Source organism: Rutilus rutilus (genome assembly GCF_951802725.1).
Source record: "Rutilus rutilus genome assembly, chromosome: 22".
NCBI lineage: Eukaryota > Metazoa > Chordata > Actinopteri > Cypriniformes > Leuciscidae > Rutilus > Rutilus rutilus.
Window position 1 is genome coordinate 1503396 of NC_140227.1, and position 26718 is coordinate 1530113.

At 41.2% G+C, this 26718-nt stretch overlaps 1 protein-coding gene across 1 annotated transcript in view; it reads right to left on the reverse strand.

Annotated features, from left to right (window-relative positions):
- slc6a11b (solute carrier family 6 member 11b) overlaps nucleotides 1-25807 on the reverse strand; it is a 30547-nt gene extending 4740 nt beyond the window's left edge. The window contains exons 1-14 of the mRNA XM_084395241.1: nucleotides 25610-25807; nucleotides 24714-24949; nucleotides 23861-23995; nucleotides 23580-23720; nucleotides 23394-23475; nucleotides 21815-21947; nucleotides 17206-17340; nucleotides 10735-10838; nucleotides 8915-9039; nucleotides 6845-6957; nucleotides 6152-6289; nucleotides 3741-3843; nucleotides 2713-2813; nucleotides 2452-2622 (exon numbers count right to left, since the gene is read on the reverse strand). Of these exons, the coding sequence (XP_084251367.1) occupies nucleotides 2452-2622; nucleotides 2713-2813; nucleotides 3741-3843; nucleotides 6152-6289; nucleotides 6845-6957; nucleotides 8915-9039; nucleotides 10735-10838; nucleotides 17206-17340; nucleotides 21815-21947; nucleotides 23394-23475; nucleotides 23580-23720; nucleotides 23861-23995; nucleotides 24714-24936 (1704 nt within the window). The 5' untranslated portion in view covers nucleotides 24937-24949; nucleotides 25610-25807. The remainder of the gene's footprint in view (nucleotides 1-2451; nucleotides 2623-2712; nucleotides 2814-3740; nucleotides 3844-6151; nucleotides 6290-6844; nucleotides 6958-8914; nucleotides 9040-10734; nucleotides 10839-17205; nucleotides 17341-21814; nucleotides 21948-23393; nucleotides 23476-23579; nucleotides 23721-23860; nucleotides 23996-24713; nucleotides 24950-25609) is intronic.
- Between the last annotated feature and the right edge of the window lie 911 nt (nucleotides 25808-26718).

Genomic DNA, 26718 nt, shown 5'->3' on the forward strand with positions numbered 1-26718 from the left:
GGATAACGTCAAACTGTGAAGAGCTTCGCAACGCAGAGCGAGGGACTGCGTTGTCTACGATTTCACTAAGACGTGGTTAAATCAAAACATTATAGACGCCACAATACAGCTGGAGGGCTATCGCTATACAGACCGGACCGAATAACCTCGCAAGCCGGTAAGCTCAAGGTGAGGCGGTCTGGCTGTGTACGCCAACAAATCGTGATGTCAAGATGCCGTGGTGGTTTCTACTTTTTGCTCTGCGAAAGTAGAGCTAATGACTGTAAAATGCCGACCCTTCTACATGACAGCAGTCATCATAACGGCTCCCAGACAGCAACATCGTGTCGGCCCAGATACGGCTCACACGCGGCCCAGATGTGGGCCGACACCATGTTGCTGTCTTTGCTGTTTATGTCCCACTGAGCGCTAATGTGAAGGAGGCAATGCCAGAGCTCTACTATAACATCAGTGAGCAGCAGACAGACCGTCCTGACCCTTTCTTCATTGCAGCTGGAGATTTCAACCAGCCAAGTCTATTCTACTTAAATTCTATCAGCACATGAATAGGAACACACTAGATCTAGTGTAAACAAACATTAAGGTCTCATATAAAGCCCATAAAGCTCATAAATAAAGAGAAATTAGGCCTCAGGAAGCCATTTCAGCAATACAAGACTGTTTTGAAACCACACAGTGGACATTATTAGAGAGGCAGCAACACAAGGTGGCATTACTGACCTTCGGGAATATACAGAATCTGTCATTGGTTATGTCAATAAATCCATAGATGATGTGACCGGGGTCAAGCCCATCAAGAGGCGTGCCAATCAGAAACCATGGCTAACTGGAGAAGTCTGTTCACTGTTGAGCCCATAATGCTGCATTTAAATCTGCAGCATACAGACTGGCAGGGAATAATCTGTCCCGAGGGATCGGGAAGGCGAAGAGGCTGTACGCACAAACACTAAACAGCCACTTGATGAATGACAGAGACTTAGGCGGTTGTGGCAGGGTTTTCAGAACATCACCCCTGAAGGCATACCATAATGACTGCTCTCTTCCAGATGAACTAAATGTAACCTGAGCGCCGTGTCATGAGCGAGATGCTGCAGGACGTGAGCGATGGTTAAAGACGTCCGTCTAGTGCATGTTTACATCATAGACTGTAAACAAATATGGACGTGGTGTGCGTGACGTGACTCGTAGTGTTTCTGAAGAGCATTTTTGAAGCTCAAAGTGGGCGGAGCCGGCCGTCGCCATCTTGGCAGCGTCACTCCCGAAAATGAACGAAAATGTGCAGCGAGGCGGATTAGCTGAGGTGACGTGACACTAACAGACAAAGGGCTAGTAGTGACATCAGCTGCAATCCACCTGTCACTCAAGTGGCCACGCCCTTAATTATGCACAACTTTTAAGGCTTAATATAATTTAAACGGATGAGTTATATATAAAAAATCACCCCCCTCACAGTCGTCATGAAGGGCAAAATTAGCTTTATAGACCAAAACCACTTTTTGCACCAGGCTGTACACATATTTTTTCTGCTGTAAAGTTGGGTATATTAACATGCGGGTCTATGGGATTGACTCTCTCTTGGAGCCGGTCTCTAGTGGCCAGTCAATGAACTGCAGTTTAAGTCACTTCAGTGTTAGATTCAAGACAGAGACCGGAAGGTTGCCGCTTGGTTTACATAGAAAAACAATGCAAAGGTAGTGCAGTAGAATGGAAAAACGCATTCCGCGTGACCGGCCCCTTACTCAGTGTTTTGCTTGTTTCTTGTTTTAAAGCTGTTCAGATATGTTCGTGGAAAATTACTGATTAAGAAAAAAATGTCTGCAGTGTTGTACACTAACCTCATCACACAGCTCTGTATGTTTTCTGAAGCAGACACAATCAATACGACATGGCACAATGGGGTCACGTCAGGGCACACACTGTGCCATCAAGTCTGCGCTTCGCTCTCTATATCTCTACACCGCAGTGCCAGAACTACTTTCATCTTCGGCATGTCACGGCACCTCAAGACATGTGATGTTTGTTTCTCAAGTACAGGCGGAAAAATACTTTCTACCTCCTATCTAAAATCATTGGCAGAAATATGAGAGGTTGTTTATCAGCAATGTTGAATATGTGCTAAATAAACAAATTGAAGAAACCATACTCATAGCTGACAGTATAGCTTGACTTGAACATAATAATAAATAAAGAAAAACTCATTTAAAATGTAAAAATTTTAAAACCTGAAAACAAAGAAACTTTACGGAGTGTCTATTTACACCAAGGGCAAATCGGCCGCCTGGTTGGCAGAGGCTATTTATACTGACTCCGCCCACTTTTGTCTGATTGAACCAGATACAACTACAAAAGAAACCTGTCTCACACACACAAACACACACACACACACACACACACACACACAAAGACCAGGTTCACAAAAAAACTAGAAAAAATAAATAAAAATGCTTTTACCTCACGGAAAGTTCCTTTCGTTTTCCAGATCTGGACTACGATTCCCACAGGAATGCAAACCATAGAGGACATGGCCATCATCCAGCCGATCCCATAACCCCAGTCTGGATACGTGTACACATTATTATACTTCAGCGGTTTGTATTTGATCAAGAAGAACAGAAAGATGCCCTGAAAAGACAATCGTATGACCAAGAACTTAGCATTTATCGCTCGCAGACCGTACATATCTCGACTCTTGGTACATGGAGTTCAACTCACAGCACAGATGCCGGGCGTGAAATACTTCCAGCACCATTTGATGAAGAAGATGGGCTTGTATCCAATCATGTCCTCAATGTTTGAATAAAACCTGTCGGCACCTGAGGATAAAGATCAATCGTATCAAAAATATCTCTCAGCAAAAATACACTGAATGCATTTATATACTAGACATATAAAACTTATATTTAAAGGACTGTGAGATGGCTGTTTCTCTCTGCTTGAAAACATATTTCAATGATTCATTTCATGCACTGTCTGACTCTTGCCAGCAGGTGGCATTACGGTTACAGGAATCTGATGATACTGTAAACATTGACATTAATAATTCAGGCAGAAAAGCATCTGCTGGCACATCATGCATGTCTAATAATGACAGATTCTGATGGATTACAGTGGCTCTTGCTGCATCGTGTGACACTGTCTGATAGAAATTTAATGGATTTATTATCTCTATAGACCTTGTTTCTGTGGGAGGTCATTCATAAAGATATGCTACACATCACTGCAAAATTAAGTGAGTGCTAATGGCCAATTATGCCAGTTGGGTCAGAAAAAAAAAGTTATTTAAAAGATCATTTTTCTTGATCTCCTTCTCAAGTAAATGTATCTTGATTCAAGAATGTTTAGATATTCGTACTGGAAAACAAGACAAAAATACTGAGGAAGAACATTGTTTTTGCAGTGTAACACTTACCAGGACATTAAATACCAGATAACGCTTGGAAGTTAAGGAGTAAAAACTGCATTAGAAAGAGATTTTTCTTTAAGTTTTTGTTGTGTACTACAATGTGAGTTTGTACTCTTAACGAAAGCGCTAGCATCTGATAAGTGGCCTTTTTCTATGTTTGGATGGTATCAATCTTTGTTTCTGCTCTGTAACACTTAACTACCAGGACATTAAATACCAGATAACATTTGGAAGTTAAGGAGTAAAAACTGCATTAGAGAGATAAGATGCTTAGTACAGAAGATGTGAATATTAATGGCTGAATATTGTTATAGTCAGACACGAAGCAATGTCTTACCATAGATCCAGCCGATGCAGATGGACTCAAAGATGGCCACGAACAGCAGACACATGCCACTGGCTGCATACGCGTCGAAGAGCTGGAACACGTACATGCCACCCTGACAGAGCAAATACAGGACCAACATGAAACACAACAGACCACAGCGGGTGTAGCGTGATATGTTTAGCACACAACCAAATTCTGTGATGTTGCAACGGTAATGCCAAGATGTGCATAAATTATACAAATGTGGATAAAAAACATATGGCGGATAAACATTGATGCACTTAAACTACGATGGAAACACATTTACCGAATAAATCCCTTGATGCCTCAGCAGAGGCTGTGATTGGATAACTGGACTAACCAGCGGACCAATGGCATCGCAGCATCTCAAATGTTGATTTGGTGGTTCTGAAACGCCTGAGTCAAACCCTTCATCCCAATGTCCATACTATCCATCCTAAATAGTAGCTATGTGAGATTAGAGGAAGTGTGTCCCAAAGCATAGTATGTTGAATAAAGTATGCCAGAAGCTCCCGGATCGTCTACTGTTACCGGGCAATTATATTAGAGTGGTGGCATCACATCACAAACCAAAAAATTTTTAATAAAAACATACATTAAAAACAATCATATTCCACATACATATCTTCATATTACAACATTCCAATGCACCATACTTTTTAATAAAATTCACACAAGGAGAAAAGAAAAAAAAAACTCAAGAATCCTCAAGAAAATTCGCATTACAAACACGAGTAAAAAGTGTTACAAAACATGGCGGATTCGCGCGACCGACGGTGAGAGGTTTAGATAACGGTTTGAGTGACTAATCAAAGTTTAACATGATAAAAAAAAGTATTTATTTATTTTATTTTATTTTATTTTTAGTATTTATTTAATGTTATCCGTGTTATATTTCATCTGCAATAACACTGTGGTCTTTTATAAAGATCCGTTTGGCCATTAACTTTTAAATGCATCAATATGCAGTCTCCGCATGAAAGACCGGCGACTGCAGATCGACGAGCTTCTGCATTTCTGTGCGATACGGTGGAAAATGAAATGTGGAGGATTTTAACTGTGACGTGATGATTGACAGGTCAGTTTACTTGAGACTGTAGTGTGTCCCAAAGCTTGTCTACTCTTTTGCTACACACTCAGAAGTATCTACTTTACCCTCCAGAAGCGTCTCACACGAGTGTGTTCCCGAACATGACAGCGTTTACTGTGTTTCGTCTGACGCTCGAGACACACTCGTTTATGATGGAGGAAAAAGAGTCTGATTGCAGAAACTTTTGCACCAATTTCTTAATTTGTTCTCTTGAACACATGGGATGGAAACGCTGCTTTATTCACAAATGTTTTATGCGATATTCCAATCCTGCCAATTTCGCAGCTTTGGATGGAAACACAGCTAGTGACAATATCACAAAACCATCATATGCTCACTGTATTTTACAGAACACTGAGAGCACCACTGCCATACAGAAAATGGCTTTCAAAGCATCTTCATCTCCCTCTCACCCTAGTAACAGAGAATGTCACACCGGAGAGGCTTCGTTCCACATGGGATGGCTTTATTCATGAAACGCCGAGTGAAAGCGTTCACCTGACTGCACATTACTGGTGGAGAGCGTCCTCCGGTCTATTTTTACACTCACTCCAGCCATAAACGCAAGCAGAAACATGCCAGGTGCCGACCGCAATATGCAAGGACTCTGTCTCTGTCATTACAGGGAAAATCCACTACAAATCTCGCTTTTTTTACACATTAAAAACGGTTTACCAGCATCAGGGGGTTTAGGTTAACAATTAACTAAATGAACCCAAGCATGTCAAACCAACATGTAAACAGCAAATCTGCTTGTCCTTGATGAACAAGACACCTGGATTTGTCATTATCATGTATTAAGATTAATTATTGTGTCGAAGCATGCTTACAACGAATCTACGTTCATCCATCTGTGATGGAAGATTCCCAGCAAGCAATTTTGCGTTTAAAAGACGTCTAATAGCCGTCCAAACACAGCCCAGGCGTCCGGCTAAAACAAGGAAAATTTGGGCTGTCAGTGAAAATGTAATAGACGTCTAAACCATCGCCCGAGAATAGACTAGTCATCAATTAGACAACATGTCAAAGAAATGAAATCAAACAGCTTGTAATCACTGTTGACTTTGCTTTCATGATGGAATATCACACATCTCATCTCGCAAGTTATTTTGGCAAAAACGACATGTAACCAAATTCTAGGTTATTTTGTCTAGAAGTGTGTTGCTCATAGCCGGACTGTATCGGGTCTATAGTTAACCTAGACGGAGAAATGACGACTATTGCTTGCTGGGTTGTGTCGTACTAAACATCAGCACAAATCAAAGGATATACTGACACCACTGGAAAGAACATAAAGTGATGACTTTACCTCTGTCAACATTATTAGACCCAGGAAGAAGGAGACCACAGACATTCCCAGGATGAGAAGCTCTCTCCGATATCCCACACGGAAGGTTTTGGGATACATGTCGATGATCGCGGTCACAAGACTCTCCACACACACAAACTAGACAGAGAGGAATTATTATCATTAACTAAAACCAGAACATTTCTCCTTACTAACGTCACTTTCTGAAAAGTGTTTCTGTTATCTTTTTTTTTTTTTTTACAATAACCGATACTTGTTTCTGCCTTAAATTATTACATTGTTTAAATTAGTACATTTTCTGAAATACATAACTAAGACAGTTATCTCTGATAACAGTTCACTAACTTTCTGTAAAGCTGCTTTCAGACGATGTGTATTGTGAAAAGTGCAATACAAATAAATGTGAACTGAAAAATGTAATTGTTTTGATATTTTGTATAGGCCTATAATACATTGATATTAATTATGTGGGGCGACAGAGTCCAAAAATGTTGGGTCTCTGTGAACAACAACCACAGCAGTTTTACTGCAAAAATTAGAAAAAATAAATAAATAAATACTTATTAACAATATCAAATCTGAAATGTTGTAAATATTAATATTATTACCTTGTTTTCAATCAACAAGCTGATAATGGCAGCAATTTTATTCTCAAGTGAATTATTAAAGGTTAAAAATGTGTGTATTTGTGACCTGACTGTCGAGTCCGAGGAAGATGAGCATCATGAAGAAGAGGCAGGCCCACAGTGGAGACCAGGGCATCATGGTCACAGCCTTAGGGTACGCTATAAACGCCAGACCAGGACCTGGAATACACGTCACCATACAATAACTAACACTTTCTGATTTTAATTAAGTCGGAAAGATGGAAAGTTAGAACAAAGTTGGTCCTATTGAGGGGTAAAAACACTGACCTTAACCTTCACGCTCTGTTTGGGTTCTAAGAGAGCATGCGTCAAATTTAGAGAGGTCCTGTTATGCTTTTGTCTTTAGTGTGTAATGTTGCTGTTTGATCATGAAGAAGCTCCAGTTCTTCTCTATATCAGTGTCAGTGTTTCTGAACTCCTGAAACGCCTCCATTGTAGTCTTGAGTTTCTTCCTCATTTGAATAATTCATGCAGAGAATAAAGGGGCGGGGCCTGGTTGAGTTAGTTAGTAGTGTGTTAAACTGGCGGTTATGGTAAGGGGCGGGACATTTCCCAAACACACTCGCAGCGCTCGACCAATCACAACACACTGCTCCAGCCGACCAATCAGAGCACAATGTGCTTTTCAGAAGGAGGGGCTTCATAGAGACAGGAAATAAACAGGGGTGAGTTTCCAAAAACACCGTTAACCAACTATGGTAGCGAGTTCTGTCGTTATCATCATAGTTCAACGAGTCTGTGTTTATTGAAACCATCGTTCTAACGAACATTCGCAAACAGCATCGCAGAGTTGAGTGTTTGGAGCGACAGATCTCGACCTGTGGTTAGAAGAAGAGTTTCTAGTTTTCATGACATGTGGACTCAATAAATCCTGATCTTGAGCAAAATAAGCAAGCTGACATTCAGTGCAATCTATATCTTTTATTTAGAACACATACAAATGTCATTTACGTCTTTTAGTTTGTCAAGAGATTTAAAGTGTCGTTGTTGAAGAGTGCGCATGTGTGAACCAGCTCTAGTGTAAGAACGAGCCTATGATTGAATCTGGAAATAAAGCAAAATAACTGAGAAAATAAGAAATATTCCTCAGATGCCATGTTCGTAATTTATAGCAAAACATCTCGCGTTAATTCCATCTCAAACAGATTTATTAAAAGTATTATCACTCCAACAACTGCGTGACGTCATTAACCAACGTGGCTGAACGACCAATTTGCAACAATACGGTTTCGGGAAACAGTCGAGACTAGCTAGATGATTTCTTCAGCGATGCATCGTACTATAGTAGTGAAGCAGCGAGTTACAGCGTTGTACGGGAAACACAGTCAGAGCGTTACTGACAGACTGGGAAGAGAGGAGCCGCAACAATGGAGAATATGAGGAAAATAATCAACATTCAAGCAGGAAAACCTGCTCTAGTAGAGCCTGAAAGCAACTTTGTAAAAGGGCATAATAGCTCCTCTTTAATTATCTCAGTGACGGTCCTGGTGAAACAACGATGCCATGTGGCTTGGCTCTGGTTTTACAGTACAGAGACACTGTCCAAAATCAGCAGGCCAAGAGCAGAGATCACTGTGCCATAACACTAGAGTAATATGCTATAATATGAACTCAGAGCTGTTCATTATATAATGCCATGAGTGGAGCTCTAGTAAAAGCTCATTGAACAAGGTTTAGGGATTCATTTTTGAAATGATAGCGGCTGAACACTTTTGTTTATATTGTACAGGAACCGGTTTGAGAACCAATACTCTAAAGTTGTGGCTCAACAGCTGAATATATGTTTTGGAATAAATAGCAAATCAAATATTTTTCTTAATAATAATGTCAGATGATTTCTAAACCCCTTCAAAGTGTGTTTCAGTCACTTCCATAGTCAGTCTTGCTCTATTGTAGTAAATAAGTAATGCTGAATTGTTGAATAAGTCATACAATAAAAAGCTTTTCTGAGAAGTGCTTTAAATTGCATGGGTCCGAACACACTTAGCCTTAGACATCCAACTGTAGGTTACTGTATATCAAACATAAACTCAAACGAACTCATACACATATTCCTTTTCTATATAAAAGATATACGGCTAATTAGAATAAAGTCCAAACGAGAATCTTTGCTGACCTGACTCTGCCACTGCCTCGATTGGCACATTCTGTTCATATGCCATGAAGCCCAAGACGGAGAAGATGGCAAATCCCGCCACAAAACTCGTGCCACTGTTCAGACAGCACAGCATGAGGCAATCCCTGCAAACACACAGCAAATGCAAAAGTGTTCACCCCTCTTTAGACTCTCAACATTGAACCACAGTGGGCTAAAGTGATTAAAATATTAACAAATAAAAACTAAATTGATTTCATAAGCATTCAGCCCCAATAATATGACAGCTATTGAGTTTTTGGAAGTCACACAAACATTGAAATGCAGTTTACATGTGCGTTTCAATTCATTGTAGCATGAACACACCTCAGGAATATGGAACACTGTTATTTCAGTGTTATTCTCAGTATTTGTGGTATTTTTTTCCCAACACGAATATCTAAACATTCTTAAATAGATGCATTCACTGAAGAAGAAAAACTCAAAACTAAATTTTTCAGAAAACAAGACGTTATTTGGTAAGTAATTTTGCTTCTCAAGTAAATGTATCTTGATTTAAGAATGTTTAGTTCTCCATCAGACTCAGTCACGCTCGATGTTACGTCAGAACTGAACTGACGAATCGAGATCCCAATCGTATAGTAACCTAGACGATATTTGTACGGGAAAACAAGAAAAAAATACTGCGGAAGAACATCGTTTCATTGTTGTTGTTGTTGTTGTTTTTTGCAGTGGATGTCAGTTGTTGTTTTTTTCAGAACTTGAAGAAAACAGAACACAAAAAGACAATGGATGGATGGATGCAAGACAATTTCCAAATCTCCAAATCTGAATGACTGAAGAAGGTGAGGTAAGAGGCCAGAAAACCAATGAAGGAGAGACAGAACAGACAATTATGGGAAAGTTTATGAGAAGGGTTCTACACGATCCCAGCCGAGGAATAAGAGTCTTATCTAGCCAAACCATCGGCCATTTTCAAATAAAAAAAGAAACATTTATAACATTTACATACTTTTTAACCACAAATGCTCGTCTTGCGTTGCAAGGTTGAAAGGTCACGCGTGACGTAGGCGGAAGTACCGACCTAGTGTTTACAAAGCGAACGTGCAAAGACGATGTCAAACGCCATTTACAAAAATAAATAAAAGGTAAAACAATGATGTCGGACAATTTTGAAGTTGGAGGAGAAAATGAGATGGAGTTTTTCGCCCTACTCTACATTTTCTGCTTATGTCACGCCTAACCTTTCCAGCGTGATTACGTTACGCATGAAGTCGTGGACGTGCAAGATGAGCATTTGTGGTTAAAAAGTACATAAATGTTTTTTTTTTTTTAGAAAATGGCTGATGGTTTGGCTAGATAAGACTGTAGAGCCTTTGAAGCTGCACTGAAACTGACATTTGGACCTTCAACCCCCGTTGGACCCCATTGAAAAGAAAAATCTTGGAATGTTTTCCTCAAAAAGCTTCATTTCTTTTCGACCGAAGAAATATAGACACGAACATCTTGGATGACGTGGGGGTAAGTAAATTATCATGACATTTTAATTCTGAAGTGAACAAGGCCTTTAAATGTGTCATATCTCAGCAACCGGGATGTGTGGGATGAAGGTTTCTATGGTCTGATGAAAGCCAAGTTGATCAACTCCAGATCTCAGTGCAATTATGAGAGGACAAGTGAAAGATCTCCATATAACCTGAGTGAGCTTGAGCAGTTTTGCAGAGAGTATGTAGGATGATAGTAACCAGAGCAAGGCTGATCGATACACGATTGACAACAGAGGATACAGTTTAAACAGAGAGTATGTTTAGACAAAACACACTGACTTGACAGACTCTCACCTGTAGCAGTTGTTGTTGTAGCTGTTGTAGCTGCCGAGAGCCGTTAAACAACCCAGACATATAGCATACGAGAAGAAGATCTGAGTGCCGGCATCCACCCACACCTGTGTAAATTACAGATTAATTACACGACCATAACTGCTCTTATTCATCAATATACTGGCACTGAAACAAGATCCTAAGACACATGCTCTAGTGTCTTTGAGTTCATTAAGTAAGGGATAATGTACATCCAGCCGGTTGTTATCTCAGAATAAACCCTGACAGGGTGATCAGGATCAGGTTTTCATCAGCCTGAAGGGGTTTATTCTGAGATAACAACCAGCTGGATGTACATTATCCTGCTTATTACACTGCTACTTGCCACATAAGAATATAATTAGACACAAAATATTGAGCTGAGTTGAAATATTTTATTAGGTCTTTAAACGCAGAGCTTCTGCGGAGAGAGCAGTTTCAGCGGCAAGATCAAACTAGACGGACATTTAAGAGATACGGTACAGTCATACCACTTATTACACAGCATTTCAACACAAATAATTGTGTTCTGCTTGTCTCTATATAATGGCAGTGAATCGGTTGAGCAGAATCTCCACAGAATCTTTTACAGTTTACAATTTTTTACAGTAGATCTCTATCTCGTGCTTGTGATTCTGATGCACAACTCTTTCACCTTCAACGGGCTAAAATGTTCTCATAGCGCTCGAATGCTCTGAATGGAGTTATTTTGCCCCATAGAGGGAGAGAAGTGTAAAAATGTGGCCATAGGGGATCCATGTGAGTCGGAGGAAAATGAGCCAGCACCTCTTTAAAACGCTCTCACATATCCATTGAGCCACTAATCTCCTTTACTGGGAAAACAATTGACAACTGGCAGTATTTGCTTCCTCCAGCGAGTAACCGGGGAAACCCTTCTGACCTCACAACACAGAGCAACTTCCCTCCAAGAACATCCAGTCATTTACGTCTCTTCTGTTTAACATTGGGCCGGTGCGAATGCTCTGGTTTGGCATTACTCGGACACGCCGCTACATTCTTTAAAAGCTGCTCATTGATGTTGTGGCTAATTTGGAGGTTTGTTTTGTCTTGTTTTAGCCAGGAAGTGCATCTTAAAGAAACATTTTGATTGCAAACTCGCCTCTAGTCATTATTTCCAAATCTTACAAAAAACGCAACTTGTCGTTCATTATAATGAATGACAAGTTGCGGTTTTTGGAAGATTTGGAAATTTGGAAGATTTGGAAAAAAGTTGGGTTCTTTTTTTTAACCCAACCATTGGGTTACACATATTGGGTCACTCTGATGGGTCATTTTTAAAATCATTGGGTAATTTCTAGTAATAACCCGGCTGTTGGGTTAAATACGTATGTTGTATGTTCACTTGTGTATTTTGAAATTATGTACACAATTATGTGTGTTTACAGTCAATTCTAGACTCCCCAATATTTAGTTTGTAATTTAAATATATATTTGTTGTGACATATGTATTGTTTTATGCAAGTGTATTTTATTTATTAAAATAATGTCATAAATAAAAATAAATAGTTAACTTAACTGTTAGATTACTTTTAACCCAATGCATTGGATTAAAATAATGCACAGTTGGGAAGGGGCTACACCACCCCATAGTTGGGCTACTCGTTATTAACCGTTAATAATACAACTTTATTTATTAAGTAAGTGCAATTCTAATACTAGACAGTCATCAATGAGGGGGAAAAACAATGCTAAATGCATTTAATAAAAAGACTTATTAACTGTAAAAAAAGAAGGATAAAATGCCTTCCTTTTTTTTATGTCAAAGGCTTTGTGTCCAATACTATGGTACTTTGGCATAAATTCATCTCTCTCTTAGAATCAAGCCAAATCACACAGATGCCAACATGGACAGGTTGTTAGGTATTTTGCATATTACCGAGTCTTTGCAATTCGTGACAATATTAGTCAATTTCAATGATGATATTTGTCACCCACAGTACCATAGAAATCACAAAACACCAAAAAGATGATTTTGTCCAAATCAGGCATAGATTTCTGTTCTCTAAACATGCAGTTTCAAACAGAAATGTAAACTCTCTGGCACAGAAAACTGAATTGCGTGGTGAGATTGTGAAGGAAGATGGTGAATAAAACAACGGAGCATAGAGAATGTGAACAGACCTCTTATTGTGTGGCATGAAAGCTAATTAAACATTGGTGTCGGAGGAGCCCCATCACCAAACACCCTTTATCACCCTCTCTCTTTCACTGTGTTGCTTTATGTCGCTCGCTCTCTCAGGCTATCGATGCTACTTCACATACATTCCTTCAGTCCTGCTTTCTGTTCACTGGGATGATGAAACGGTGGAGCATGACACATCTGAAGTTTAGCCATCCTGTAATCCCACCAAATGACCTGAGAGTTCCCTGCTTCCGGAAAAACTTGCCACTGATTCCTTGATGTTCGTCATTCTAAATCTCTGTTAGACTAGGAAAAATATTTATTGAAAATAGCAGTATTTTTCTTTGCACAGTGTAAAATTATTTTTTATATGTATTTTTTTTATTTTATTAATTCATTAATTAAATTTTTTTTTTTTCTTATTTTGAATGATAAATCTTCACCTGAGAAGTTTTGTTTTTGGTAAACTATTCATTAGTGCATCTCATAATATAGTAAAATGAATGCCATTTAAAAGATTTATACTTGTGTTACTTATCTCCAGCTAAACTAAATCTATCGTTCCCTTTCGAGGGAACTCGGACTGCGTCGACTGTGACACTTTGGAGGGGCTGTGAAGCTTTAACAATCTGAGTGCTGCGCTCTCGTCTGGCCATTTTTGATAAGGCTCGCGAACCCCGCGGTCCTGCGTCCGTTGAGGCGGTGCGTCGGCGTTCATCATGGGGCTCGCAAATGGACTTGGCAAGGAATCTTGAGACTGCTAAGGCACTTTCTCAGGATTCCTCTGCCAGTTCCGATGTTCTCCCGCCTCGAGTGGAAGCCCGCACAGCGGCTTCTTCCCCACGAGCGGAGAACCCGATGCTCTAGTTGTTTGCTTCAGAGGAAGTGGACGTGCTCAGCATCGAAGGCGTCAAAGGCAACGAGTTGTGTAAATCGTGGAACAAGCCATATTCCACTCGTATTTCCAACCCCCCAGTATTAGATTACAGCAATATTGTGGGGGCGAGAGAGAACGGTTATGGGACGATGCCTCGGGTGGAAGAGCCATTGGCCAGTTATCTTTCCCCCGACGCTGCGTCATCCCTATAGACCCGGTGCTGCCCACCAAACCCTGCCGTGATACATCTTCTTTGGTGGGCAGGGCTTATATGGCAGCGGGTCGGGTTCTTCTAAAAGAAATCGATGAGGGCAAGGGACCAACTCCTGATGATATTGCAGAGTTAAGAAAGGCTGCAGACTTGTCTCTCTGAGATATCGGCCCGTTCCATGGCGGCTATGGTGGTCTCAGAGAGACATTTATGGTTAAATCTATCATTTATGGGCATCAAGGAGAAATACAGGGCTTCGAGAATCGTTTTCGATTAAACCCTGCCGGGAATCCGCTTCAGGGGGTTGACAATGAATCACGAACCTGGAGAGGCTGGTTCCCGTGGTAAAATATTTCGATGCATTCTCTGTGGGCCCTGCGCACCATTCAAAAGGGGTACAGACTGCAGTTCAGTTTCCGCCCACCGAAATTCAACGGGGTGGTATGGACTGCAGTCGACCCAGAGCAGGGTTGGGTATTGGAACAGGAAGTAAACTCCCTGCTGGTAAAGCAGGCCATACCACTCCGTGTGTTCCTCCACCGGACAGGGAGTTCAGGTTTTACAGCCGCTACTTCATAGTTCCCAAGAAGGATGGGGGGTTGCGTCCAATATTAGATCTGATGCACATGAATCAGTCTCTGAAGAGGTTCAGGTTTAAGATGCTAAAGGTGATGATACACAGGGCAACTTTTTGAGCAATACCAAATGCATGGATGCAGCTCTAGCTCCGCTGAGGCTTCAGGGTATCAGGATGCTAAATTACATCGACGACGGTTTATTATGGCCCAGTCACAAGAGCTGGCAGTTCAGCATCGAGATGTCGTCCTTGCCCATATCCAGAGCCTGGGGTTGAGACTACTGAGAACCACGTTCCTGGGAGTAGTGCGGGCACAATTGTCTCCTGCACGGATCGGGTCCATCCTGGCCACGGTGACCAGGATAAAGCTAGGCCAAGCCATCACTGTAAAGCACTTTCAAAAAGTGTTAGGGCTCATGGCAGCAGCATCCAACATCATTCAATTCGGCCTGCTGCACATGAGGGCCCTGCAGTGATGGTTGAAAACCAAGGGGTTTTCCCCGAGGGGGAACCCGTTCCACATGATCAGGGTTATGCGCAGATGCCCTCGTTCCCTATCTCTGTGGAAGAAAACTTGGTTTCTGTCCCAAGGTCCCGTGTTGGGAGTGTCATGTCGCCGGAAAGCCGTTTTGACAGACGCCTCCCTCACGGGCTGGGACGTGGCCACGGACGGCGGCTTTACGAGAGGTCTATGGCAGGACCATCCTCTGCCACATAAATTGCCTGGAAATGTTGGCGGTGTTCCGAGATCTGGTGAGTTTTCTGCCCGACCTCATAGGTCACCACGTCCTTGTCAGGTCAGAAAACTGCCCACTGTGGATCTCCCTCACACATCCAGCCCCGCTGGGGTAGCCTGTTGTGGCTGGCCCGAGTAACCGAGTATGTTTTTTTGACATTATATCGCTCCTAGACGGCCCTCCATGGGAGATTCCCATCAGGAGGGACCTGCTAACGCAGGCAGAGGTCTCAATATTTCACCCTCAGCCAGAGCTGTGACAACTGTGGGTCTGACAAACTTTTCACCATTTGGTGCAGAGAGCGTGAGGTGGACTCAGTTAACTGCCCTGTGGCTTCAGTGCTGGAGTTCCTCCAAGATCGCTTCTCGGCTGGTCTTACCCCGTCCACACTCAAGGTGTATGTGGCTGCCATTGCGGCTTTCCACACTCCTCTGGGTGATGGGCCCCTGGGGAGACATCAGCTGGTCGTACGTTTCCTCCGTGGGGCTTGGAGGATGAGACCTGCGGCTCGTGTCAGAGTTCCCACATGTGATCTGGCAGTGGTTCTCAAATGGCTGGTCGAGGCCCCCTTTGAACCTCTGGAGTCGGCTGAGGCCAAGAACCTTTCTTTCAAGGTAGCCTTCTCATTAGCCATTACTTCTCTGAGGAGGATAGGAGATCTTCAGGTGCTCTCTATATCTCATGGGTGCCTGGAGTTTGCTCCAGGCGACATTAGATCTATCTTGCATCCCAGGCCGGGCTATGTGCCTAAAGTACCATCTAATGTGGCACGGCCTACGGTTCTGTAGGCATTTCATCCTCCACCTCACGTGACAGTGGATCAGGAAAGGCTTCATTTGCTCTGCCCTGTCAGAGCTCTAAGAATTTATCTTCAAAAGTCTTCTTCATGGCGGAAGTTAGACCAGTTGCTGGTGTGTTTCGGGTCGCCCAAGAAGGGGCTTCCCGCGTCCAAACAAACCATCAGCAATTGGATTGTTCAGGCTATATCTATGGCATATCAGGTGTGCAGTTTGCCTTCACCTTTGGCCGTGAGGGCTCATTCTACCAGAGGCATGGCGTCCTCTAGAGCCCTCCTTTCAGGGGCCCTTATCTAAGAAGTGTGTGATGCAGCTGGATGGGCCTCCACTCACACTTTTATTAGGTTCTACAGTCTGGACATCCCTTCTATGCCAGGCACTCTAGTGCTCTCGTCCTAAGTGTGCCTGTGCGCAGCTTCACACTGGGACAGGCAGGGCTCATTGTAGCATAGTGGGTACTCGTTCCCCAAAGTGTCATAGTCGACGCAGTTCGAGTTCCCTCGAAAGGGAACGTCTCGGGTTACGACTGTAACCCTTGTTCCCTGAGAAGGGTACGAGACACTGCGTCCCTTCGCCACGCCTTCCCCTGTCTGGGAGCGACTTGCTTCATCACAGAAGCTGACGCTGTTGTGTGCTGGCGTCCCTTTGTAGCTTCTGTGTATGCCGTCACACCTTCTCAGGGAACAAGGGTTACAGTCGTAATCCGAGACGTTCACTGTCATACGCTAATGTAAATTAAGTTTTCAGGGGCTGAATTTCTCTTTCATAAATGCATTTGATAAAGGAGAGATTTGCCCCCTCCATAACCTGCTACATCTGATAATGATTGAGCACAAAGTCTGCATGTTTCTCACAGGATTTCGTGAGAGTATGATGGATGGACCTCGAAGGCGATCTAGGGGCATGTGCATCTCTAAGAAAGAAATACATTTCTATTGTAAAACAACTGCGTTGTAAAAGAAAAAAATATTTCATAATAAGTATAGTATTTTAGTTTACAGTAGTAAAACTACAATACTGATAAATTAATACTTGCCAAAAGCTTTTATTTTGGCGTAAACTTGACAAACTAAATGACAATCTGAATAAAATTGAATAAAATGTTTCATACCTGAGGATCTGACAGACGAGACATATCAGGGTACAGGTAGAATTTAATTCCATTAGCAGCTCCTGGCAGTGTGATTCCTCGAATAAGAAGGATCAACAGCATGAAATAAGGAAAAGTTGCAGTGACATACACCACCTGCAGAGGGAAAACATGTGCATGAATAAAGGTCGTCAAGCTGCACCAACCACATGTTCACATCTTTGGAGACGCTGAATCTATTCTAAATCTATTCTAGTCATCATTTATTCTTTCATGTAATTCCAAATCTGTATTACATAGTTTTTTTACATTAAAAAAAAGAATACATTTTGAAGAATCATCATGCAGCTATTTCGATTCAACAACAGTTTATAGTGACCACATGTGACATGTTCCAAAAAAGGACAAAAAAATTATAGTACTTTATATGATATAAAGTACATTAAAGTACTTTAAATCATATAAAGTGCTTTAATGTTATCACTCGATCAAGTGAAAACAACAGATGCTGATTCTATTTCATTAAAACTTTATTTATATTCGAACACACTGCGGCACTGATATATCTGCAACACTAAAAAATACAATATAGCCAGATCTGGAGGCTCATTTATAAGGATGTGCCAAAAGCCGAATACTATGATTGGAAAGGATCTATGGCTCTATCTACAGACCCCCTAATGGAAAAAATGTGAGATGGGAGGAAAAAATATATTTCAGTACTTTTACGTTTTCTCGCAATTATATAGTTGGGTAATTATATTGTATATCATTTGTGGGCATCAAGGAGCCTCAACCAAAATGCGGGGTATTGAAATCACTTTTCAATGCATGCTTGTTTTTTACTTTCACTTTCCAATTCACGATCATGCGTACAAGTCAAGTCACATTTATTTTTATAGTGCTTTATACAATACAGATTGTTTCAGATTGATCATCTGGAAAATAATGATTCAATGATGCAAACATAGTTCAATTGTAGCTCTGTAAAGAAGCTCTAAAAAAAGAAGTGTAATTGTTCAGTTTAAGTCAGTTCAGTTCTCCTCTGGCCAAACAAAACAACTTGGTGTGGTTTAATTCCAGGCTGCATTACAAGTCAGAAGTCAGATTGTGGATTGGTATCATTCAAAATATTTAATCCAGTTCCTTCTGCTTGAAAATCGGATTTATCATGTCGGTATGGAGATGAACCTGGCCATCGGGATCTGTGCAGGGGATTGGTTTGGTTCTTGTTAGTCCCTCATAGCAAGACCTTTAGACTGACGGCAGAAGGTTTGGATTCCATAGCAGTTTTCAAGGCCAAGGACCGCCCAGAGGCCGTCTGACTGACATGTAAAGCAACCAATCACAATTTGCTTTGTTCATGGTCATGTTTAGGGGTGTGAAAATGTAAAGTTAATGTTGCTACAATAACAGACCGATGTGTAAAACTTTCAGATGTATTTTAAAGAGTCTATGCTGTGAACTTCACATTCTTCAAATTGTTTCGAAAATCCAGCATTTAGTTGATCCTGATAAGCGCTAATTGTCACAGTAGTAAACACCATGGCTTTCTTCTTCCATTGGGCGTTTTGGCATCACGGCAGCTTTTTCAAGGTCGTGTCTATGTGCAGGTCCACATCTGATCTAGATATGGTCCAGATCCGGCTGACTATGGTAAGCTCGGGACTAAGGGTAGCATGTACAGGATGAAAAGAAACAGTCCTAGTACTGAGCCTTGTGGTACTCCATACTGACCAAACTGATAACGGTTAGATAAGTATGATTTGAACCATGCCAATGCAATTCCATAACATCTTTAAACTCTATGTATAGGGAGCGGTGGTACTGACCAAACATTTTACAAGATAAGATATTTGTCAATGACGCTCAGGATCAGTTGCGCACCATAATCGGAATGTGAATAGATTCACTGTAAAAGTCAGTTACATTTTGGAAAATGGCTTAAATGGCTTCAGAACAAAATGGTGCATAGTGTTCAGGTCCTTTTTTGGTCATTGGTATGGTATGGAATGGAAAATAGATGTGGAAAGATTCTTTAAAAAATTTCCTTTTGAGTTCCACAGAAAAAGTGGAAGCATACACCAACAAAATATTCATTTTTGAACTATTCCTTTAAAATTAAGTTAATGTGTCAAATTGTCTGTGATCGGAAGACCAAACACATTTTTTACCCTATTTTGTGATGGGCTATCATGTGCAAATCAGATGTCTTACTAGTATACCTTTCAAAGAAAGGGATTCGAGAGAATGAATGATCGAGTGAATGAAGCAGTGCACTTAACGTGAAGGGGTTACAGAATGCTCTGAGGGTCTGCCAGAGGGGGCAGGTACTCTCCCAAAGCCTTAATTGAGCGCTGATTGAAAGAGTTACTCTAAGGGGGAGGAAGGGATGCAGGTCTGAGCCAGAGGTTTTGATGGAGAAAACACTCCACAGTGCAACACAGCACATAAAAAAAAAAGACAAAAATAGAATAGCCAGGGCACCATCGTGTTGTGACTTGTCAACATCATCTTCAGAGTCTTGAATTATTACCAAGTCTCAACCAATCAGTGTAAGAGCTTTGTCTCCCAAGACACACAGAGGCTGGAATCCTCAGCGCAATCAGACCGAGAGTGTTATAAGATCACGGCGTGATTCTTCTCTACTATACTTTCAAGTTCGAGAACCTAAAATGCTTTTGCAAAATGGCATTCACAACCCACAGAAATGAGTTCAACATTTTGAAGCTCTTTCAATCCCGTGAACAAAACCACCCTTGGGGGCGGCACTAGGTTCTTGTTCCTCTGGCACCCGGTCAAGACCATACGAGGACAAGACAGGGTTTGGACACAAAAGCTTCTACCCTGTTTCCCTCCAGAAGGAGCCCAACTGGGTTGTGTTGGCAGTGTGGGAAAATGTGTGGCACAGAAACTTAAAATTGCAGATGACTTCAATCTGACCTGGGTAATTTACTGTACTAAACGACAACAAACGCATATTCACATTAATGAACAAATGCGTTGCCCTTTGTGACAGGAAGTTTTGGACCTTAACAAACAAATTCTTTTTCGTTTGCGCCTAAATGTATTGAACTGCAATATGATAATCGCTGTACATTTTCGTAACGTTTCTTAACCAAGTAATCCAATGGAATAAACAAACCAACTGTGTTAAGCACAGATCTGTAAGAGTATAACACAGGAGATCCTTTAATCCCAATGCACCTCACAGTATGAGCGAGGCAAAGCTCGTCCAGCTCACTAATTCACATCCTTTTCAATTAGTCTTGTAAAATGATTACATATCCACATCCAAAAACCATGGCCACTGCAATGAGCAAATCCCCCCACTAGGCTTTCAGATGCATGCGTGTGGTTTTACTCAATGAATGGACCAATGTTTAAACTCGGCATGAAACTTTAACGCACGCTGACTTTCTCCCAACTCTCCCTGGTCAAACATTTAAGCCCCACATTCACAGGTCAGCCCCATGCCATAAATCTACCGCTGGCTTATGGGAGAAGCGCAAACAGCCACAAAAGACCTGCGATGAACAGCTTAGCAAATGTCCTGAATGCTGCAATCTGTATAGCGGTCAAAGGAAAGGAAGAAAGCAGTTTGCTATCCGCCAGACATAATTCCTCACAGAAGAGAAGAGGCGAGTGGAGGAACTCTGCATGCTCCTCATGAACGCTCCACTTTCCCCCTGTGAATACAGAAATCAATCTTGGACAGGCTGCTAAAGCCTCGCCATGAAGGAGCATTCTTTCCCCTTGCTTCACGGCCAAACAAAAGCCACTTCAGGAGATATAGGCCTTGCTGCCGAGCTTTTCTCCTGGACCTGTACAATGTGAACCCATTTATTTTTCCCCACACATCCCTCTTCCTTTCTTTCCACTTTCTTTCTGGCTCATTGAGTCCGTTAGACTTTCTTAAAGGCTGCTGGAAGAATAGAATCCAGAGGAAGGCTAGTGACTGAGTTGCAGAGATTGGCAGAGGGACACAGGCCCTCATAATGCAATGGATTGTGGGTACAAGGCGAAGGTAGAGGAAGGCCAGAGCTGCATTTTGTGGTCCAGACACAGGAATAATGCAAACTGTTTGTTTTCCAAAGGCACTTTTTCACAGTAGTTTGGTTTGAGTTTACCAATAAACCATTTGGTTATTGTGAGGATGAACCTTTGTGCAACTACATTTCCGTTCGGCTTCTGGAACGTTGCCGGTTTCTGTTCAATGGCCTTTTTGATGCCTGATATGCGAGTCTGTAGTTTTGACAGCTGACATTCTCTCAATATAGGTCTAAAGCCTCAACGTGTCATTGTGCCCTCAAAGATTTACCACTTTGTGTGCAGATAATGTTTGCATTTGAGCCTTTTCAAATCACTGGATCCACATTGTTGCTGGACATTGTCACATACTGTATTTGCATACCATTCCACATGTCAGAGTTACGCTGATGACATCTCATGCTCATGTCCCACTCACCCAATTGATTCTGTGCTGAATTGACTGCATAACATTAGGGTGTTAAGTTCTCCTATTCATCCAAGTCTCTCATTGAGACATCTCCAACTCAGCCTCTCACTCTTTGGTTAACATCTACACACATTCAACACCATTTCTGGTCACTGGACCTTTTGTTTTTACCTTTCCAGTTGACTTTGGACCTTTCCAAATGCAGAAATAGCATATGATCCAAGCTAGAAGTAGACAGAAAGCGAGCTCCCAGCGAAGGCTGCCAACTTCTTCAATTCCAGAGGATATCTTGAGAACACGGCGTCTAGAAGGGAAAACATTCTGAATTCATTTCTTTTCAAGCAGGAATGCAACATATGAACACAAGTCAAGAGGACAATTACGTACTGCAAGGTTCATTTGAGCAGGTTTCTAATGTTGCTCTAGGGCTTGACATTAACTTTTTTGCTCACTTGCCACTGTGGCCAGTGGTTTTCCAAAGTTACTAGTCACTCAGCATTTTCACTGGCCACAATTGTGACATCGATACAATGGGGAAAACCTGCCATATATATCTTTTTTTATATGATCTCATAATTTAGCAGCGGGTATGATAGGCTGATATCACTTTAAGACCTAATGCACGGATCCATTATATTGTTATTATTGTTATATTGTTATATTGTTACGCATGCGTTTTCTTTCTCAACTTCTTTTTCTCAACTTCTTTCTCAACTTTCTTTACGTTCACTTGACTGTGTTTACATCAATACTCGCCATGACCGGCATTTTGACATCATTGTGTGTGTATTTGACTGTTTACGTGCTATAAGCAGTGAAAAATAACTCATTTTAGTACTTAGAGTCAGCTTTATGAAACGAATAAATGAGGGGAGGTGGGTTTGTGTGTCGACTCGCTGTCGCTGTAAAAGACTATTACTGAAAAAATGAATATATCATATATAAAATCCAACATATGTAACACCCGCATTGGACTAAACTGGATACTTTCTGATGCTCACAATGTGCAATGACCCCAAAACATTTGGTACAGGTACAATGATAACCATCAAAATTCCAAGAGCCTCTGACTTCCAGGAGAGCCAACTGCACATGCCCAACTATTTGTCCAAACTTTAAGGTGGTCTGAAGTTTTGTTTAACACTGACTGGTCGTGACGCAATGAATTGCAAGTTTGTGAGGAAAAGCCACAATTCTTTCTTGCACTGCCATTTATCATCTTTGACATGTTCTTGGGTGACATCCACTGCCTAGGCCATGCCCCCTTTGAACAAACCTTCACCATTCAACCTCAGAACTGACAGCTTCTGTGCCTCTCAGTACTAGAGTCCTGCATGCTCAATGTGTGAGGCTGAGGCCAGCAACATGCTAGAACTGTCTGACTGCTTCCTCTGTGTTTGGCCTTGAATATGAAAATGTGTTGAAAAAAACAAAGCCAACTATGGCAAAATTTGTGTCCATACCATTCCTAGCTGTGCAAGTGCCCTTTTGATGCTTGTTGACAACAGCAATGCAAAAAGAATGACAAATTATCAGGGAAAAAGATTATGGATTTCCATGGATTTCCAGTAGTCGACTGCTCTGCAGATAAACTGTGCATATTATATATATTTTTTTTTTTACAATTGCTGGTGATCCCAGAGATCCCCCTGATCTTCATAAGAATTGGCTCCAAACAGCAGCTGATGTTTCTGGGAATATGTACAGTATTATGTATGTAACGCTGCTAAACAGTCAGAATCATACTCACTCCCAAAACTCAATGACTGGTGATGTGGAATATGGGTTGGTGAAGTTGGCAATGCTTTCATTGTTAAAATCCACACAGTTTTCTAGAAGGCAATTGTTAAAACAATTTTGTCAGTTTTTCATTCATGCATTACAATGTTTTACTCAATTCTTATAAATGCTTGCTTCTATCCTCAAATATACCAACCCGTGTTCCAGTAGTGACCACACGACGCCCAGGGCAGCTCTGATGTAAAGCAGTTGAACAGGTAGAAAATGGCCCAAGCCAATATAACCACATAATAAACATTCAGGTGGGCTTCGATGACTTGGGTTGCATAACCAATGCCTATAAGAGGAAATATAACCATTGCTTAAAGACAGGAAACCATGCAGTTTTACATCCTCTTTTTTATAATCCACTGTTGATGTATGTTCAACCTAATGAGTAGGAATGTAATAATGAGACAAATGTGAACTAAGCCTTACCTTCAAAAAGCGGGCAGACTTTTCGCCAACATGTGATGCCCCCTTCACTTGTGAACTGCCCTAGTGCTGTTTCCAGGAAGAAGACTGGGATCCCACAGCAGACGAAGAAGATGACATAAGGCACAAAGAAAGCACCTAAAAAATGGACACATACAGTTACACCGCTCATCCCATGGACATAAACATAAGCCATCACATTTATTTAATAAATTCATGCAAAGTTAACCTATAGAAACAGTTGAAACCTGTAAAAAAAAAAAAGCAAACTCTGCGAATAACAAATCAAGGACAGGTGTCATATTCAATGAAGGAATATTTGAGAGGATCCATTAGTTGCTGGATGTTTCACAGGCTGTGTGGTTTAATAGTGCATTGTGCGCTAATATCTCTCTATAAATTATTTGGAGCTGCTTTTGCACTGTTGGCTCAGCTATATCAGCTGTATGCATATTCTGACTTTAGTAGTAAATCACATGGCCACAATAGCTGTCTTATAGCTGCCCTTTTAAAACACATTGCAACTAAATCTAAAAAGTACCATGGCATTACCATATAACCTATTTTCTTTTCATGTTTACTTATAATTCATTCAACACCACAGAAGTTAAACCAATGTGCTATCTAGCAAAACTTTAAAAGCATGGATGGAAATAAAGATGAAATAGTTGTGGATGGACTTTAAAAATACCTTAAGAGTTTTAAGGTTTACAAAAAGGAAATAAGAAATATCTGTTGCATAAAGAAGCATGTTCATATTAGCCATGAAGGGCAAAGAAGAAGAAAAACTCCATCAGCCTTTGACAGGAGTTGGTGAAGTGTGTCATTGAATGAGAATGAATGAATAATCTCTTACCTCCGCCGTTCTTGTAACACAGATATGGGAACCTCCAAACGTTGCCAAGACCGATAATCTCTCCAGCCACTGACAGCACAAACTCAATCTTATTATTCCACTGTCCTCTCTCATTCACCACCTTCTTATCATTGCTGCGCACTGCGCTCGGGTTGGGCGCTTCGGGGTCCATCGTTTCATCTGCTTTTCCATTTATTATGGGGATCGTCTTTTCGGCTGTCATGACGTTCTCCAGCCTGAAACATATGGATTACACCTTTAGCTGAAGCACATGTCAGCAATGGACGCGGAACCATTTCAAACAAGTTTCCGAGCATTGACGCGTATTAGGGCCCGTTCTTGTGTTCATATGGAAGAGAAAACAAGGAACGCGTTTTTATATCAGCGATGATTTATCAGGAAAAAAGCCTGGGTTATAATCTCGAGTCATCGTTAATGGTAGTGTTCTATTTTGTCTCGCCGTGTCAAGTTTAAGAAGTTAAAGTTTAAACGCGCGCCTGGACTCAGCGTTCCGTTCATTATCTATTCTAATGCACTGCATCTCGTTGTTTATGACTGCAACTTCGCGTTCTGTGTGAACAGCTTCTAAACGGATTCTAATGGACTCGTTAAATGTCACTGAAATGTATTTGTAGAGCATGCCGGGTTGTCGCGTCACGTCTTGATTGAAATGCAAGCGTTCCAGTTTGTCGCGTCGCGTTATTGTAACGGCTGCGTTATGTTCTATGTGTTTTGGCTATTGCACACGGCGTATTAATGGTTTGAATAGCAGATGTATACCGCACATTCACCGAAAGTAATTCAGCGAATTTAGGTAAACAACATGTAGTTTAATCTCAGAGCAAAGCAACCCCCACTCACTCCCAATCACAGTGAACGAGCTAAAGCTCACTTACCGGTTTAGGTGGGACAGTGAACCTCCTCAGATCACCCAAAAGCCACCTGCTTTGAGGGATGCTTCAGTCTGAACCCGTTTGATGGAAAACAAAAAAAGACAAAAAAAGAATAAAAGTGAAATCCCTGATGGATGTCACAGTGTTGTGACTGTGGCAGTGAGCTGTTCACTACTGCTGTGATCCGAGCTCAGATGATCTGATCTCCACCGCCTCTCACTGGAAAAGAGCCATGAGTCTACAGTACAGATCACACCTCCTCAAAACACTCACAGCCAAACCAGTCTATACCTACTTATTATAATATTACAGTGGTTAGTGTTTTGTTGTCTATTGTATTGTCTATATGTATGAGAAACAGAGAAAACTGAAATCTAATTTACCTACGGGTATAGAATAAAGGAACCTGAATCTGAACCTGAACTGTGTGTTTGTCAACTATGTAGGCCTATATAGACTGTTCATCAGTTGGTTGTAATATGAGTGTTTGTAATATTATATTTTGTCAATGTTCCATGAAATTCCATTTTTGAGCTCAAGATAATATTATTTATTGGTTGCGTATTAATTATTATTAAGGTTTTATTATCTTTATTTTAGTCTCAGGATGTAAATGAGAAGGATTTTGACCCATTGTTCTCATTTTTATCCCGCTTTTTAACATGACATTTACTAGGTTTAGTAGATTAACAGTAGGGTACTACGGCGCACCGGGGTAAAAGGCCTGTTTGAGTTTATTCTCTTTTAAACCACTAGATGGCACAAAAATTCAGCTCAGCGCTTTTCTTAAAGCCCCCCTGTAGTCAATAATTTTATCCCTGAAAACGTATCTTTCATCACCAAAATGACATATTTAAATGTTTCTTCCTTGAAAAAAATTTGTATTAATGCCTTAAAATATCTTGAATGTAACTCGACACCCTTGCCTCATTTAGTATACACGGGTCTCTTTAAATGCAAATGAGCCCCGCCTCCACTCACTCACTCACTCAGCTCAGAGATCCACTGGTTGACGATCACACGTTGATCTGATTGGTTACAAGGTAGTTTGTGACGTCAGAAACACCAGCGATTTCAAAGCGTGTTTTTGAGACTGTCTTTGGTTCACTGCA